This window comes from Cotesia typhae, unplaced genomic scaffold (assembly GCF_013202065.1).
Source record: "Cotesia typhae breed Kobodo isofemale line unplaced genomic scaffold, CoteBio_Ctyphae scaffold_13, whole genome shotgun sequence".
In the NCBI taxonomy this organism is placed as follows: domain Eukaryota; kingdom Metazoa; phylum Arthropoda; class Insecta; order Hymenoptera; family Braconidae; genus Cotesia; species Cotesia typhae.
This window is the reverse complement of record NW_027423774.1, coordinates 3,731,311-3,750,847: the sequence shown is the minus strand read 5'-3', so window position 1 is coordinate 3,750,847 and position 19,537 is coordinate 3,731,311. Positions and strand designations below refer to the sequence as shown.

At 33.6% G+C, this 19,537-nt stretch overlaps 1 protein-coding gene across 26 annotated transcripts in view; it reads right to left on the bottom strand.

Annotated features, from left to right (window-relative positions):
* Positions 1-19,537, bottom strand: part of Foxp (forkhead box transcription factor P) — a 173,129-nt gene that overhangs the window by 15,647 nt on the left and 137,945 nt on the right. For 23 of the 26 annotated variants that reach the window (XR_012480433.1, XR_012480434.1, XM_074253962.1 and 20 more), the window contains 3 exons: positions 2,770-3,393; positions 2,278-2,340; positions 141-495 (listed from right to left, as the gene is read on the bottom strand). Coding sequence is in view for 24 of the 26 variants with exons in the window: in XM_074253962.1 (XP_074110063.1) it covers positions 141-495; positions 2,278-2,340; positions 2,770-3,393 (1,042 nt within the window). In the remaining 2 variants the exon portion in view is untranslated. Of the gene's footprint in view, positions 1-140; positions 496-2,277; positions 2,341-2,769; positions 3,394-12,532; positions 12,572-19,537 lie in introns of those variants that run through there. The other 3 variants (XM_074253954.1, XM_074253969.1, XM_074253968.1) reach the window with 2 other exon arrangements.

Sequence of the window (19,537 nt, the reverse complement as noted above, 5' to 3'; positions counted from 1 at the left end):
TGTCCATTAACTTCAGAATCATATTTTTTTTTTTTTTTTTAATAAATAAGGAAAAAAGTATTTGGCTGACGAAAATCACGTGTAATCACTTGCTTGTTATACTCAAAGGATAAATCTTGATAGATATATGATATAAATACCATTTAGACTAGCTCCTGATTTGGGAACAAGAGAATTTTGATGAGCCTCATTGCTTTCGTTGGGCTCGGATTTCCAAGCGGGCACATTATCATTGGATAAATTGCCAGAGGAATGATTATGACTCTGTAGACTCAGTCCTTGCTGGAACAGATATTGTCTCTGGGTCATCTGCAGCTGCTGGATAATTTGGTGCTGCTGGACCCCGAGCTGCTGTAATGGCACTGAATTCTTCTTCTTGTCCGCGGTCTGCAGGAGATGCGTCTGCTGGATCAGATTAAGCTGCAATTGTTCCTGCAATTGCTGCATGTTCTGCTCCAGCTGCTTTCTCCCCAACTCCGCGAGTTGATGCTGGTGCTGTTTTAAAGAAAGATCAGTAACTATAATATTACAAATAAAAAAAAAGTTATTACTTATATTATTATTTGTATTCATAAATAAATAATGGACAATAAAAAAGGTCTTGAGTCAGAGTAACTCAAGAGGGTAAGAAATAAATTCGTCACTTGGATGATGATGTGCCATCAGACTAGAGCAAGATAGAGATAGAGGTAGACGGCAGAGGGTGGGGGGTGGGAGAGTAAAGAAGTAAAGGCAGAAGAAAAGCAGATGCAAAGAATAACGCCTGTGTCTTGTGCTGACGGTGATGAATAAATCAAGAGGGCGGCCAGCGAGAAGTAAACGCTCGGATAAGGGCGGACCAATGTGTATATACTTATATACAACTACTGCAGTATAATGGGGGACAGAAAAAGGGGGTTAGCATTTTATGGGATACCTCGAAGACAAACAACGAGACACAACGGCTGACGGCGTCGCTTAATTGCCCAGCCTATTTCCTCCCCTGCTTCTTCATTTTACTTCTTTTCTTCCACTATACTGTACTTAATATATTTTTTTATTTCTACGTCTACGTCTATCTTTTTCAATCTCTCATTTTTCGATCTTTTTTGTTTTTACCCTACATTCTATGCTTGTCACGTCATTAATTTAAATTTCATTATGCTTCGATAATTATTATTTTATTTACGGACATGTTTATGTTCTACGGATTTTTTTTATTTTTAAAAATTGTTTGGAAAATTTTTTTTTATCATCTATATTATTAGAAGAATAAACTGAAAAAAAATAATATTCAAAAATATTTGACCGTCGGGAGGTGTTACAAGCTTCTATAATAATAAATTCAAATTTTTGATAATTATTTGATTGTGATAATTAATTAAATAAAATTTTATTACATTGATAACAATAGCCAATAATTGAATGAAAGGAAAAAATAAATAAAATAGGTAGGATGTTTCATAAAGAGATAATAGTTTATATGTAATTTAGAAGTAGACAATAGAATGTAATAAGCTTAATGGCTGGCTATCTAAATACTCGAGCTAGTTGTGGTGACTGGGCAGACCGCTGAATAAATATTGGACGGTCAAGTGAAAATATATGCAGACCACCCTCTCTTTCTCTACTTCTCGTCGGATTATTCCGTAGGATAGAATATACTACAGCATACTATCGCAGATCGCAGTACACGACTGAAATTAACCGATCATTTTATTAATACAAATAGCTTTCAACAATTATCTTTGTTCCGCCAGTTTACGTTTCTCCGATCCGACATTTATATTTTTATCAGTATTGTTTATTGTCTTTGTTATTTTTTTTTTGTTTATTAATTAGGAAGATTTCTTTAAGTTTCGTTAACGAAAGTTTAGTCACAAGTACTCGAGCGACGAACGACGAAGTTTCCAAGTAAGCAAGGAGTATTGTTATGATAACGATACAGAAGGGAAACCGAGTGTTTACGCAGACTGAGTGTTCCCTTCTTAAAAACTAAGCGAACTCGGCTAGTCGATAATGAACAAACACCCTTTTAATTCATATTTTATTACTTAATAATTATTAATCGGCTCTCAGCTTTTTTTCGACGTTAATATTTTATCTGGAGAATTAATGTACTTTTTTAATAAAGCTCGCGATTAATCTACCTTCGTATTCATTAAATACTTTTGCAATTGTAAGGAAGAGGGTCAAATATTTAATTTATTATTTTTTTTTTTTCTTATTTAAGTTCAAGTACCGCTAATTTGTAAACTTTTTTCCGGATCAGCAAAAAGTCAGATTTTTTTTACTTACATTTTTTATGGATGAAAAATAACCAAATCTTTCTTGATTAGAGACATGTTCGGAAGACGATTCCTATAAAATTATTTTTTAAATTGAATATTTTTAACGATAACATGAATTATCAGATTTTATTTTCTTATTTTTCCATTCTTTTTTATTTTTTATTTTACGAATTTGAACTATTCAGTGATGGAAAAAATACTAGAAAACTTTATGGAATTGAAGTTTGAAGGAATGTTAGTAGCTTTGGATATAAGACTAGAAATTATTGATATATTTATAGGAATACCGAGTTCCTATAAATAGCCAATTCAAAATAACCAATTCAAAAGTTAAACAAAATCATTTTAATCAAATTCAATAAATTATTGCCGATTTGAAAAAGTGAACTTTGAAAAGCAGTTGTGATAAAAAATATTAATAGTGGCGCATCAGTCATCTAGTGACTAAATATTAAGTGAAAAAATCTAAAAACCAAAAAAAAAAAAAATAAATAAAAACCTGATGATGCTGCTGTTGCTGTTGTTGCAAATAAAGAGTATGCTGCTGCACAAAGGACTGGAGCTGGGTGGGCGTTAGAATGTGTTGCTGAAGTAGTTGCTGCATTTGATGATGTAGGCCACTGGCCGGATTGAGCATCATCTGAGTAGAATTATGTGTTGGTGGACCACCAGGTGGACCACCACCAGGCAGTTGTCCCTGATGGGGATTTGGAGACGAAGCACGGTGCAACGCCTGAGGGCTTTGGCGTGGACTCGTCTGCTGTGAGCTTGGTGTCGTACCGGAGCAAGCCTGCTGTGAAGATTGCGATGATAGTGTCGGTTGCTTTTGCTGGGTCATGGGTGATGCTGTTGTCACTGAATTTTGCCCAGTTGTTGGACTGAGCTTGCCATTGCTACGATACTCGATCGTTGAGTCCTGGTGGTAGTGGTGGTTCTGGTCACCTATTGATCCCGCTGGGGTAGCTGTTCCCGTCGTCAATGTCGTCGCTAACGTGGTTCTGTCCAACCCGGTTAATCCCAGTCTCTCAAGTCTCTCTCTTGTGCTTTTTTGGAGCAAACTGTCTCGCTCCCAATTCAAGTCTCTTGACTGGTGTTGCTTCAAGACTGCGTACAGTGTTGTTGCCTGTAATCATTTTGAAATGGTTTTATTTTAGATTCTTTTTATTGAAAAATTAACGAGAAATTCTGAATTTTTAGTTTGAGAAAAAAATTTTGGTGGAAATATAAAGATGAAAAAATTTTTTCATAAGTAATTAAATCTTTATAAAAAAAAATTCGTATTAATTTTCTCATGTGTTATATTCTCAGGATAAAATTTTTATCCGGTAAAAATTTGAAATATCTACAATGTATGCTTAAATATTTACAGAAATTAAATTCTTGTACCTATTTTTCAAAAGTTCTAAAGCTTAAAAACGACTTCTACAGCTACAAATGTTAACCCAAAGTTATTTCACTCAAAAGTAAACTATATTTAAGCTCTTATTAAGAGGCCAATTCTCAAATTTAGACTCGGAAGCTGAAGGAAATACCGAAGGTATGAATGTTAATATTTTTAGCTCGTCAGAAGTGTTAAAATTAAAATAAAAATTAAATGAAAGAGGAATCCAACATGATTTCTAAGTAATTATAATTATTAATAAAGATCATGAAAATAATAACTTAGTCGTAAAGATTTCAAAGTAAATATACTTGAAAAGTAAAGTAATGTTGAAATAGACCGTAGTTATATCCACATCCTTCCTGTTTGAAATTTCTTTTTTCTTACTATATTGGTAATGTATGTGTACACACGGAGAGCAACATCCGTTTCATTTAAAGTTTTGTCGACAGAAAGTATTTCAATACCCTCGGTGATAAGATATAGAGGTAACAGAAAAGTAAAGTAGGTATACGTACACAAAAACGTACTTGCTGTGTAAAACCTACTCCTCGTATATATTGTCTGACAAAACTTAATAAAACAAACCTCAGTGTGCAAACAATATCACTGCCTAGGTAAAACTAAGTATAAGTAAAGCAACCCAACTTGAGTGAAACGAGTTTAACGCCTGAGTCAGACAACCGAGTTTTACTTCCGAACTTTACAATTCCTTGTCATTTTATCTGGATAAATATATCTGATTGTGATTACATTATTCTATTCCTAATCTTTATGGTCTTTGGAAATTATTGTGGCTCAATTTAATTAATTTCCAAGTTTGGGAGCATCTATACATTCAAACTCTGAATACTTTGAAATTTGGAATCTGTAGTAGGGCCATCTCATGCTAAATTAATCTCTTTTAAACCCAACCTTTTTTGACTTCGCTAAAAACTTTTTAAATATATTTTCTAAAAAAATTTTCCAGAGGTCAACATTTAGAGAATTTTTCAGTCGAATAAAAATTGTTTAATAATTTAAAAATTTCAACATTAGAAACTCCAAAAATTGATAAATTAAAAAAAAAATGTTCTCATTTATAAATAACGCCTTCTTTACGACCTGTCTGTCGACTCAAAATTCAAATAATATTTACTACTTATTTTGCTGGGAATTAAAAATAATTATTTGTATACTGACAACCATATTTTGCTATAATTACCATAAAAACAAAAAAAGAAACAAACAATCGCGAATAAATAAATACTAAAAAATAAATGAAGGTATACAAAAAAGGTGTGTATATATTTCTCGTACTCTGTAGACAAAATTTGAAACGGGAACGCTCATTCTCCCGAGTCCTATGCTAATCTTATTTGTGTACGATTACGTATGTTTATAACATGCAAAGAAATTCATTCGTAGTCTGTTATCAGTGTTTAGTCAGGAGAATCACAATTTCTCTTAAAACTTATAACTCAAAGTAACCCCCTTCCTCGTTTCCTTAATTAATTAAATTAATGCGGGAAAAATATCCGTCTCTACGTGCACTAAAAATTTAATTACATTTAAATCTCATAATTCTAAAACAAAAATAAAAAAAAATGCAAATACCAGAGAGAGTTACTTTAAAAAAAAAGGTTTCCTTAAAACTTAAAACTAAAAGACGCCTCGAGAGCCATCGAGTTTCTTAGATCGAGACTGTTAAGTCTTTTTGGCTTTATCGTCCTTGACTTTGGTAGATATTTTTCAAGAAAAGGTTAAATATGAGTCTCGCGAAGCTGTTGTTAGCTGTTCAGATTTCTCAGCGGTCCTTCTTAAACTGAGAATAAGAATAAGTAAAAAAGTAAAAATTTTATTCGGTTTTCTCTTCCACACCCTTTGTACTTCTCCACCACTCGTTTTGTAGCATCGGTTATTTGAATCCGGAGTCACTCTCCATGGACTCCCAGCCCCTATACACGCCAACAGAGCTTCATATCTTTTATATATTAGAATTCTCACCCCCGGTCTTCACTTCGGCAACTAAGAGGACGGTAAGGCACTACTTTCACCCTGTTTACTATTTGGATTTATTTTCAACCTATCTTACCTAAAACCTCAGGCTATGAGCTATAAGTTACACTCGTCTTTTTCTCTTTTCCACCCCCTTCATCATTTCTTCCTAACCACGCGGCTTTATTATTTTTATTTTTATCCTCTGTATATTTATGACATTTTTGCTTATACATGATTCACTTCTATTGTTATTTTTATCGAGTGAGATAACAACTGCTCTGGCTCCAGATTAATTTTTATATGCCTCAATAAATCCGCGAGTCAAGGTAATGTAAGGGTTTCACTCATGTGTGGGAGTCATATGTGGAATAATGGAAGGGAGATAAAAAAATAGGAATTATTTTATTGTGTTTTGTGTTATATAGATTTGAGAGAATGGAAATAGAACTGGAAGGGAACTGTTTGTTTTACTTCTCGTGGGCGGGTGGGTGTGAAAAGGCGAGAAACCGAGGATAAAAGAATATAAAAGGTGTCTCGAGACTCGTTTAGTATTCACACGGTTATGGTAGGCCAATCAGCATTTTCGTGTTCTAACGCAGCCAGCCGCAGCAAAATCTAAAGCTACAGCCGGAGACGACGTACCAACTGTTGACGTTTGTCATAATATTTTAATATTAAATCGCGTTACATTCAGTCATGCGCTCGCATAATCAGACGTTGTTACTTGTACATACCCGATATTATAAAGGGACTGAGATTGTATTCACGCAGAAGAACAAAGAACTAAATTTATTTTTATTACTATTATATTTTCTTACAATTTTATTTTTTGTCCTTAAATTTTTTTTCTTTTACTCTCAAATAACCTAAGAAGTGGCGGGTAATGGATATTCTTACGTAGTCATTGTCGAAGTATAATCATCCGTCATAATTATTAAAAAAATCTTTTTTTTTTAGTTTTCTTAGTCAGTACAACCCCTTACTAAAAAAAATTTTTTAACGAGAGTAATTAAATTTTTCCTGAACAAAGTGTACTTTGGTCGTTAAAAAATTTTTCTAATTTTAAAAATTCATCGGTGTTCCACTAAATGTTTTTTACAATAAAATAAATTAAAAATAGTTTTATAAAAAAAGGATCGCTATGTATTGAATGAGAAAAGTTTCTCGAGGACAGACTGTCGTTAATTGAACCATGTGTACATTATAAATGACTCGGTGATTGGTTCATCAGTCTGAACGGAAAAAAGTTTAAACTGTCATCAAACTGTTCCAGCGTTTTTCTCTTTGCTCAACACTTGATCGCTGTTTTATTATTTCATACGAGCTACGACCTTCGACCTCGAGAGACGAGTCTTATCAGTCAGGATAATTTATATTGTCGATAAATTATTTTAAAACATTTTTAATTTATGCTTTTACTATTAAAATTTTCACCGATGTTTATTTAAGTATTAATGCACAGATGAGATCGCTGAGGCCTTCTATTCGTAAGTGAAATACATTTAAACAGAGGGTAAAATATCCATAGGATAAAAAAAAGAGTAATTTAACTATTCTGCGGGTTTGCTTACACTCTTCATTTCAATTTGCAATGGTGATCTCTCTAACAAAAAAAAAAAAAAAAAAAAAAAATAAAACTCTCGATCATAAAAAAATTTAAAAGCTTTTACGCGAAAAAAAAAAAAACGATTCCAAAAAGCGAAACAAAAAAATATTTTATCGTCTATTATAAAACAAAAAATTATATCTTTGTTCGGATGTCGGTAGTTCGTTAATGAAAATCAAACAATGTAAAAAAAAAAAAAAAAAGAAAAAATAGCGTTCACTTAGTGGTTTAAATCGAGGCTTTATCTTTCTTGGAAAGCACTTTTCTCACTCACTGTTCTCGGGCTTGTTCTTGTTAATCTCTCGGCATTTTCCACTCCTTCCAAAATAATTATTGTGGTTCGGCCTTTCGGGACTCTATCCAGGAGGCCTTAGTCAGCCTTTGCTATCCAGCATTAGCCCATCGAATAAACCAAATAAAACCACTCGAATAAACCAGCTGAAACCGTTTTGTCGGCAATCTTTTTCTTACCCTTCGCTTTACTCCTCCATTTCTCTTTCCTCGGCGTTCTTTAATATTTATTTTATTTTTATTTATTTTATTCTTTACTTTTTTTATTTTGTTATCGTCAATGCAATGTTTGATGTTTGTATTGGAACTGAGAAGAGTTCTTATATGTGTTTCTGTTGTTTCTCTCCGCGTTTGAGATTATGCCGACTCGTGGGAACCAGTTATTTATTTTTATCATTTTTATTTTTTGTTTATTCTCCTCTTTTTTTAGATACTTAACTTTATACTCTTTACATAAAATATTACCATAAGAGTATAGTTGAAAATTGTTAACAGTTTTTATTACTTAGGAGGTTTCAGACTGTCATTTATTTTAAATTGTTGTAAAATTTAAATTGTTATAAAAATTTACTTATGGAAAAATTTGCTCACGCTCTCTAGATATTTTATATGTTAAAAAGTTGTTTAGCCCATACTAATTATTTTTTCTACATAAAAAAAAAATGCTTGATTCAAAAATAGATTCAAGAAAAAAATTTTTTTTGTTTCTGGACTAAGAATGTTTCTCTTGATTCAACTAATTTTTTTCAGTCCAGCGATCAGAGTTACTAAAATAAATCACCTTAGTATACATTCCCATAGAACAGAGTAATTATAAAAAAAAAAATAAACATTAAAAAACTAGATCGAGTTAAAAAAAATTATATGATTTAAAACCCTCTTGTTTTACCCTCTGGTAAGCACCCTTTTGTCAGCGGATCTAAATCAAGACTCAAACCACTTTATTTTTTGCCACCCCTTCCACTCTATCTTTACAAATCGATCAATAAAAAATTTTTCCGTAACTTATCTTTACACATTTTGTACTTAGGTATAATTCACCGCCTTAATGTCGAAGTTATTGATTTTACGTCAATAATAAAGTTACGAAAAGTAAAAATAAACTACTAAGAATAATAAAAATAAAATATTAAAATAACAGACTGAGAGCGAGGCAAAATAACGAACAAAAACAACAAAAATAAATATATAGGACGACGTTTTGGGGGTGACAAAGGGGTATAAGGTAGTGATCTCGCATAATTCACATGCAGGGTGCTGTTTTGCTTGGGTCTAGCAATATTATTACCATATTTTTCACATAATGCGCCCGCGGTATATCTCTTATTTCATGTGACACTCCCCGCGCCTTCTCTGGTTTATTCTCTGTAGTAAGACACGGGCCCGGCAATGCATTTTAACGTCTTATCATTCATTGCGCGACCCTTACATCCCAACCTGACTTTTTCCAACATTACAAGAAACAAAAAAAATAAAGCATACTTTTTTCGTAGCTCGATAGAATCCTCCACAAGTTATTTTTATGCTAAATATATTTATTTATTATTATAATCATTATTATTATTATTTATAGGTCAGTCCTACTTTTATTGTCCCTTGTTCAGGTCCCATAAATATTTATACGGCATAAATAATTTATTTGCCCAGCAATTACTTCTTAAAGCTTCAACGTCAAAGCGGCAATTGAAAAAATAAAAAAAAAATATAGTTTAAAAATGATATTTCTAATTAACTGTATGTTTGCTCTTGAGGAGTGCTCTTGTGTGTAATACACCCGATGCAAATGAATTATGAGAAGTAGTCGCGACGTTACTACTTGTATTTCTCCATCCCTATTTTTTTAACCCCCGTTAGTGTACTATATACCTCATATATAGTACATCAACTATTATACGGTATTTTACCTGGACAAGGAATGAAGGTTATGCGGGTTGTACCTATGTTGCTGCTGTATACTTAGACGCTCTATTTTGTGTTTTATATGACAGCCGGCGCACCCTGTAAACACTTCTTAGGTTTATTTTACTGCGACCTATTTTTCCTCAGAGAATAGAGGAGTCAGACACTAGAAATCCAAATTAGCCTCTTGTTTCTAAACAATCTTGTTCATTTTTTTAATTGCTTAATAATTGTAATTGTACTACTTTTTTTTCCAACAAAAATTTTTTTATTTTTCTTTATCAAATTAAAATCAAAATCAGAAGTTAATTCTCTAATAGTGAGAAAATTTAGTAATCATGTGCCACCTGTCGGCTGTTTTTAACACTAACGTCAGTCAAAAAATCATAATTCAGCATTTTAAACCATATTAGGCCTGATGTGGCCAATTTTTATTCATTTGAATATGTCAAGGCAAATTATAAAATTTTTTTTATGGCAAGAAAAATAAAAATAGGATATAATATTACAATAATGCAATAAAATCACATCTGCTGACACTCCCCGATGTTTGATGTTTGGACGAAACTTGATGAAAAATAGGAGATAATTTTCCGGGCGAAAATCCTTGACTTAATTGCATAATCAAGGAAGCTTGTTCGAAATAAAACCTCGATCTGGGATCTGGGATCTCGAGGTAAGGCAGCTCACCAAAAAACCCGCCTCAAGCAAGAATATTCAAGAGCTGCTGAAGAAATAAAGTAGGGTGAGTTTTAAGTAATACCATACAATTTTTAACCGCAATCTCATCCGGTATTCTGCCTGCTGGTACGCGCGTGCCTCTCCATTTTAGCCAACCAGACTCTCGGAAATAAAAAATAACCTACAGAAAATAAAATCCTTCTTTAACTCTTTCTTCATCTCTCTGATTTGCAGCAGCCCTCGCTACATTTTTATTATTCCAATTAATCATCGAGCACTACATTAAATTACGACAATTTTCATTTTTCTCTTCCCCTCCTCCTTGAAAAGAGGTAGGAAAATAAAAAACAAGTTAAAATGCCTTAAAACACTGTTTTAAAATGAGAGTTAAGTAAAAAGATCAAGAGGGTGATGGAATGCAAAGTGAAGGAACAAGAAAGAAAAATAAAAATAAAAATAAAAAAAGTGAGTGCTGACATGGTATCATCGTTGACGGACTCTCTTTTCCTGTGCGGCCACTATACTCCCATACTGGTACACCGTATGCCGTGCAAACAAACCAAAATGGACTGCGAATAAATATGCGTCTACGAGAGGCTACTCTAGCTCGCTAACGTTGTATGGCTGTGTGTATGTCTGTATATATTTGTATATTTATGTGTATATGGTGTGGGTTCCTATGCTTTACTCTCAAATGCCCGTATGCTTGGTCATGATCCGAGCGACCGAACATGGGTCGCTTTTCGCACACCAGGGTAAGGGGTGACGTCGGGAGAGTAAATGAGAGTAAACGCAGCCAACGTTTTTGAGAGAAAGAAAGATAGAAAAGATTTTTAGAGAAATCGAGTGGTATAGAGAGAGTGGAAGAGAAACCTGCGAGACGGGGGTGGAAAAATGAGAGGGTAAGAGGCAGGCAAGCGCGTGAAGGATTTAGGGACCTTTAATGGAGAGACCGACCGAGCGTGATATTGTGCGAAAAAATGAAAAAATAAACCATAAGAGTTTGGTACTTTTTAGGCAGGCTTTTCGAAATTTATTTGGAGAAAAATTGTTTTAGGTTTGTTGCAAAAATTTAATAATTTTTTTTTTTAATGAAAGGAAATATTGAATTTTACGCTAAAAATTCGGAAGTGAATTTTATTCACTTCTATCATTTAGAGTACTGGAGTGATAAAATAAAATACTCCGCGTATAGAGTATTTTTTTAGTTATTTTTCTATTTTTATTCAATAAAAAATAAAGAATTGACTTAATTTTTATTTTCGTGAATATTATTCTGTTTTTTATTTATATTTAAAAAGAATTTACTCAATTTGATTTTTGTTATTTAATTTAATTTTTATTATTAATTTTATAACTCATTTAAATTTATACTCTCATCGTCTTCCTGAAGAGTTATTAAAAAGAAAAAAAAACTGTATCATGTTTTTGACGTCGTAGTACTACATAAAAAGTATTACAGAATAAAGTTTGTGAATTTTAGTGTAAAGGAAAAATATAATAAAAATAAAATACTTTAGGATGTGAAATAAAATTTTAGAGTCGTAGAAAAAAATATAAGAAGCAAAGTGGAAATGTTATAGATCGAAATAGTAGTCTTGTATTCCTTGTAAACTTATTCGATGAATATATATACTCGCCGGGGTGAGGAGGTGAGACGGACTTAGAGCGAGAGCGGGAGCATCTTCAAAAATAGCCGAGTAGTAGTTCTAACGTAACCTATTCGTGTGTAGATTCCGGAAAATTATGGCCGATAAAGAAACAAATTTCGAATTCCGCCAACCGGGGCGTTACAGCGTTATTCTGCTTGTAGGATACAGGTTCACCCCCTCCCGCCCCTAAGCTCAACTACGGTTATTTTCGGTGGTTCTTTTATCTGTGGCGATCGCAACCCCTTGATTCCCTTAGCCTCCTTCCTATTGAATAACATTCTCATACATGCTCGTAAAATAACCGAGAATTATTTTTCAGAGCTTTTTTTTTGTGTCTTAAATTATATGACAAAGCCAAAGGATTCGGTTGATATTATTTATAATCTAATTTGAGATATATATATTGTGATGTTATCGCAATATTGAGAGCTACAAAGGGGCTTCATGTTGAGGGTCGTTATACTTCGGAATTTAATTGAATATTGGATATTGATATATAAGAATTATATAGCAGACACTCGAGCTTGTAGCAGGGATATTTATTTATAATTTTTGATATTTTATTAACTTTATTAGAGGCATAAATTCCTTTTTTTTTAATCAGCAATAAAAATATTAGAATATCTGCTTTTTTTATTTTTTTTTTTTTTTGAATGAAAAAATTGGAACTTTTAATTAATTCATTTTACCACAGATTTATGGTAAATTTTTTTAATAAATTTGAGTTACTAAATTCTTATGTCAGTTAATTATTGAACTAAAAATCTCTTACCGTCGTGATGACGAACGATATTATTGGCCCATTTGTTTCATAAACTCACCTGAAATCATACAAAAAAAGAATATTCTTATTAAAAGTGAGCAAGAGAAATGATTAAAGTTTTTGTGTAAAACTAAATAGAACAGAAGGTGTCACTAGCATTCATCTTTCATTTTTCACGCGGATAAATTTTTCTCGTGACCTAGCGGCAAAAAAGCCGATTTCTTTATCTGTCAAACTTTAAAATAAAACGAATATATGTATATTTATATTATAATTTTATTTGGACGGCAATTGATTTAGGCCGTAAGTGAATAAAAAGGCTGATAAATAAATGGGTAAAAAGGGCAGTTTATATGCAAGGACAGGGTCCAGTCAGTGGATATATATTTTTCAATATAGCCTTGTCCGGGCTGGAGAGTGAGGGTGAGGGTCTTGGTTCTTGGTCCAAGTCGCAGCTTCCAATATAATATAAGCTACCGAGTTGAGGCATCGGACGTTATTTTTTATCTTTATTAGATTGGCAGAGCATCCGCTAGTGAATAAGGTTCGACGTGCCTCGGATAGGATAAACGCACGCATGAATATCACCTACTATACGTGTACTCCCTTTTACGATATATATATATATATATATATATATATATATATATATATATATATATATATATATATATATATATATATATATATATATTTTTTTTAACCCCCTTGGCCAGTACCGGGATAGTTGGCTGTTAGGTAACACGTGCCACGTTTTATCGTCCACTTGGCAAATCTTCTCGGCTATTTTCAGAGAATCTATTTTATACACACCATAAAATTTATGTAGATCCCAACACTTGTCATTTAATTAAATTTTATTTTTTTTACTATTTTATTTTATTTTTTTTACATAAGACATACATTATTAATCTCCAAAAAATTTTATTCGATCATTTTTAGTCATCATGATTGAGAATAAATTTTTCATCAATTTAAATAATTTTTTTTTTTTTATGATTATAATTTGAATTATGTTCTTTTTTTATTTTCATAATTTATGGTTGAAAATTTGATGACAAAAAACCAAAAAAAAATTTTTATTCACTACTGATTTTACTTTAATGATCTGGCTTCAAGATTTTTTTTCTCTTGAGTCAATTAAATTTTTTTACAAGTCTAAAAGAGAATGTCAAACTAATTGTTTGCTTGAATGAAAAAATTAGTATTTTTGAGCAGATAAGATTCTTTATTGAAAGAAATTAATTCCTTATGAAATTATTGAGAGTAATGACTAAAAATAAATACTAAATAAAATTAAAATTAAAAAATTTAAATTAATGAAGACGTAACGAGTGGGCGTAACTGTAGGCTAATGTGCGGAATAAATCTGCGGTAATAGTAAGTAATTTGGCCTATAAGTCGATAACAAATTGGGTTTGCCAACGGCAGTCCAGTAGGGTCGTAATGGCAGGCAACTGACCGAATCTATCCCCCTTTTCATTTCTCTTCTTACCCTTCTTCTACGTTCTCCGAAAATTTTCTCTCTTACTCTCTCGCTCCAGACCTTCATCTCCGTCTCCTTTTCTGCGAGCAGTTACTACATCGTATTCATATTTCACAGACTTGTAATATACGAAAAGTTTTGTTTAAGCCATAAAGGCAAGGTGACCGTGAGTCTACTCGCCAGAGAAAAGAAGGGAAAACCGGGGTAAGGGACTCCTGTCACGGGTGGGATAAAAGGGTGTGAGTTGGGAGGTTAAGTGATGGTAAACGTAAGGGGAGTAGTCACCCTTCACTGGACACACCGAGTGCCAAATAATTCACGTTTCAGACTTCTCGCTACACTTTTTATAAAGCGCTCTTTTTTCATTCCTTTTCATACATCACCAGTGGAATATTTCTTCAATGGTCAGACCAGCTGTATATTAACATCAACATCAATATAATATCGTTGTATAAATTGTACAGCTCAAATTATTACATTTAATAATATCTCGCGAAAAGTTACACCGACGAAGAATTCAAGACAAGAAATTATTCAAGTAAGACATCCGGTTGTCTTTAAAATAATTTTCCGAATATTAACTTTAAAGTGGATCATTTTTTATGTGTTTCAATGGATGATAAAATAATCATGATATTGAAGTTTTAACATGATTTTATTTGAACTTTGAAAATAATATAAGCTCATCACAAAATAAGCTTAAATTTAAGATAATCTAAAATAACTCAATATTTTAATTTTACATTATATCTTTCGAGTTATTAAAAAAATTCAATTTTTTGAAATTTCTCATAAAATTTTCTCGTTAAGTCTTCATTTAAATTCCTATTTAATGGTTTAAAAAATTTTCCGACCGAGAAAAAGCCACTTTAAAATTTGTATAGAAACTTATCATAAAATCGTAAAATTTGGTGGCTAGGGTGAGAAATGTCGAAATAAAAAATAAGAGGGTTGAATATTGTGGCGGTACATAATGTATATCGACGTATAGATATATTCAGTAGGTCTTCGGTCTGTGTATAGTGTATAATATGTAGTGTGTAGTGTATAGTGTATAATATTCGAAATGATATTTGGTCCATTTCCATTTGTAGCACGTGGCGCGCGTTTACAGTTCGCACCTACTTCTATTCGGCATCACACAGCCGGGAACGATCCCCTTTTTACTTGGTCCCTTCGTCCAAGCTTCAAGCTGCTTTTTACCCCTCGACCCCTTCCCTTTCCGCCCTATTGGCCCTCCACTTCGCTAATAGACACGCAAGCTATGCAAAAGAGCTTCTCTTGACCTTAGAATAAGTAAATTATCCGCGGGATTTTTTTCTTCAACCTGTAATCATCTCCTTCCAATACTTTTCTTAAATTATTATTATTATTATCATCATTAAGTAATGATTAAATTATTGATCAAATAATCGAAAAATTTTTTAATATCTAAAATATTTTTTGTAAAAAGAGGATTCACTAAAACAAAATTAAAGTAAAAGGTCCAGGGTAAAGGAAGTGGGAGTGAGTGGGAGTAAAACGCCACAGTTTTGAGTGAGCACGAGTGCTTCTAGCTAAACAAATATGTACTCACATACTCATTCACCTATCCCCTCCCTTTTCCTTTCTGTCGGCTCTGTTCTTTATACAAACTACTGGACTCACTATCAACTACTCGGTGAACCTTTTAAAGGCCAGACTCGGCTGTTTTCCCCTTTTTTCTTTTGCACTAAAATAAACCACTCTATAAATAGTTTTCTGCTAATACGGCTGTTATTAATATTTAATGTTTCTACTGTCCCCGTAATTATATGCTAAGACCTACAACAAACATATCCGCTGGAGAAAAATTTTTTAAAAATAAAAAGCTCCACAAAGAAAGTAGAAATGTTTTATATTTCTTTACACTCTGATAAAAAATTAATTTAATTCGAAAAAAAAAAAAAATATTTTTTATTGGTCGTATTCAAGACAAAGATTTTTTTTTTTTTTCTTTAATAAAGTTGATTTTTTTTTATCGGTGCAGAAAAAATTCTGAGAATATGCCTCAGGAAATAATAGAATAAATATTGAACATTTATTTGGTTTTTGCTATCCCGTGTATCGATATCAAGTCAAATGTTTTTCTCTGCAATATATCGGATGATGTATGTCGAGAAGTATGAGAAGGTTCAAGCTCCTGAGTATTGAGAAAAAAGATAAAGAAACAAATCAAGCTGAAGAAGTAGTGGATATCAAGCATCGGGTGATTTGTCACGTCTGTTACGCCAAAAACTAATCCGTGGAACATCCTTTAGTTTTTTTTTACCCGAGGGCTGTCATATCGAGTCTCTGACGGCAAAAAGGCGGACAATATTTATACGATAAATTTGTTTTATTTCATAAATAAATAAATAAATTCAATTATTTTTATAATTTAAATTTGCGGTAAAAAGTCAGCGGTAATTTTCGCAATACGTGCAAGCAGTCGGACGACAGACACGCGACTACCGAAATATAGAGGACAAATAGGGTGAGCGTTGAGCTTTTGGCATTTCTCTGTGCTGTAGCCTACACAATTTTGCTATTCGCTCATACTCATTCAAACAGATGAGAGAGAGAGAGAGAGAGAGAGAGAGAGAGAGAGAAAGTTTAGTATACTGTAGTGGAGTTTATGTTGTATATTGCGAGTATGCCCCACCGACGGTACAAATGCGAAGCGTCGGCGCCCGAATGACGATACACACTGTATATAATACTATACACAAAGTTAAGCTCTACTCCGGCAATCTCACCCAATTCTCGTAGCTTTTCATCAGTGCGTGCCACGCGCTTCGTTCAATAGCACGCACTTTGTCGACTCGCCAGTTTTATTTCCACAGATGGCTACCAAATGTCATGCACTTTTATTTACCACCTTTTTTTATTGAACACACTCAAAGTCACTTGTCAAAATATTTTTTTATTAAGCTCACGAAAATCTCGTAAAAGCTTGCGATTTTTCAATAAATTTCAATTAGTTCTTAAAACTCACAAAAAAACTAAAAATAATTTTTTTAAATGTCAGCTTGTAATAATTTTATTCAAACACTTTTTCAAATTAAATAAAAATTACGAAATTAAATCATCAATGTTCACTTTTAATTTCCACAATGTAAAATAAAAATTTTTAATTTGTAAATTTTGTATTAAATTTCAATTTTTCACTTTTAAATCCAACAAAAAAATTCAAAAACTCGAGTCAGTATTCACTTTTAGACCTCAAAAAGTTCAACATAAATCTCAAAACTATTTTATTAAAAAACTTTAAAATTAAAGTCATGAAAAAATCCAATGTGTCACTGTCATATCACTTGTTTCACCTAAAATCACATAAACAATCACAGATAAACCACTAAATACCCTAAACAATTAAAAGATATTAAAAACAACAACCAAACAAAAATATTAACAAGCAATAAACAGAGCACTGCATCATGTCTTGTTTATCTCCCAAGGTTCGATGCAACGAATGATCATAGTGGCAGCAACATGCCCGAGAGTGGGGATCCTCCGAACAGAATGCACGAGAGAAAGAGCGAGAGAGAAAGATGCCCGCCGGTAAAAACCCGGGTGCGAGGGAGACGAGGAAAGAAAGGCCAAAGCAAAAGCAAATGAGCGAGAAATAGCTTCAAGTGGGAGAGAGATGTCCTAGGTATAGGATCTGGTGTGTATAGGGGTGAAAGGGAGCAGTCGTGTCGAAGCCCCTCAAAAGCACAAGGGAGGGAAGCTCCCCAACCCCTTTCCGAAGCTCTCTATACAGATACAGAATACACACATATATATTTACATGAATCTTCCCTCTTATTTCGTTGATGTGTCTTTGCGTGATAAATTAGTGAGTCTGGTCATGTGACTTAGACTAAGACTAAAACCTACCGAGTATAACAATTCCCACAAAACAGAGTACACAAAATATGTTTAGCCCGAAAGTATAAAAAGGTCTGTATGACGGCTGTACAGAAACTCTGCCCGGAATTACCAGAAGAGAGGCGACAGGGCTGACTAGGAAAGGTGGGTAGTGGAAGGGCGAGTTGCTGTGTTGTGTCGGATGCTACCGGGTACCAAGTACTTGTTGTTGAGATGCCAGCAGGGGGTGAGCTTGCAGCAGCAGAATCAGTACCAGCAATAAGCGATCCTGGAAGGGCGTGCAATGTTGGATGTTGCGTTGCTACAACAGCCACCAATATATATATATATATATATATATATATATATATATATATATATATATATATATATATACATGCATGATAGATAAATAAGGACAGAAAATGTTCATTTGCAGAATGTGTGTTGTTGTAGTTGTTGCACCAGTAGTAGTACCAGTGCCAGTAGTCATAAAGGGGGTGGTGGCTTCTGAAATGGCCTTGCGCAGGCTACCAAGATCTCCAGAGAAGGAGAACGGTCTGTTCTGGAAGGGAGGACCACCGGTTACAGTAGTACGCCTCTAAACAGCTTGGCTGATGCGCGAAACACAACTACTGCCCTCGAACTTGTAGTTATTATTATAATTACTATGATGATAATGATAATTACTGATTTTGAGCGAGGTACGGCTGACCAAACGGCGACTATTTCACTGGTTACTATTCAATTGGGACCGAAAGTTGATTGGAGTGTCGGACCTGGACAATTGGTAGGACACGGTACTCGCGGAGCGAACTTGGATGCACACTCGCGGATTTTCGTACTGACCTGTTTTCGTGGTCTGAGACAATAATGCAATATTTAGCTATAATGTAGATAAGTTCAGAGCGATGGTGGGGATTTAGCTAGTACAAGTAGGTAAGTGAACACGACAAAGGGCTTTGCTACCAGGCTTTGCATCCACTTTCACCCCCCCAGCCAAATGAAACCATCACCAAGGTCTCCCACTCCCTTGAGCTATCTCCATCTTTGTACAGAGAAGACACTCAAAGCTGGGTAGTATGACGTGTCTCCCTTGCACGTAACGGTGCATGTTCCGGCCGAATAGAAGCTTTCTGCAAAGCTTTCTGCTGTTATGTCACGGGAGAAACAAGGCTGGAGATATAGGGGCGGGTGTTGTGTGGTGGGGGTGGGTAGGCGGCGCTGAAGTCGAGTGGGGCGGCTTTTGGCGCATTTGGATATATCTATGCATTTATGTATATATGTGTGTATGGATATATGCATGATATATAATATGTAACATGTACAATAACATTTAGCAGTGATGTATATTTATAGGTAGATATCGACAGTCGGCATGTATGCGAGTATGTAGTTACGGGATATCACTGCTGGTAGGTGATGTTCATGACAGAATGAGAACTGTTGGATTTATCAATAATTATTTAATATTTATCGAGATATTTTACAATATTTAACGGATCAACAGTGCTAAGTAAATTTATTTAATGTTTCTATTAGTAGATGCCCCGGATTTTGCGTTCGGGCTTGGATTATATTGTTCGGTATAAAATTGATAGGACATTCTCTGTTAGTGAAATGTTGATAATTCACCGGTGCATTGAGAGCTCTATTTATTATTCATTCAATAGACGAAC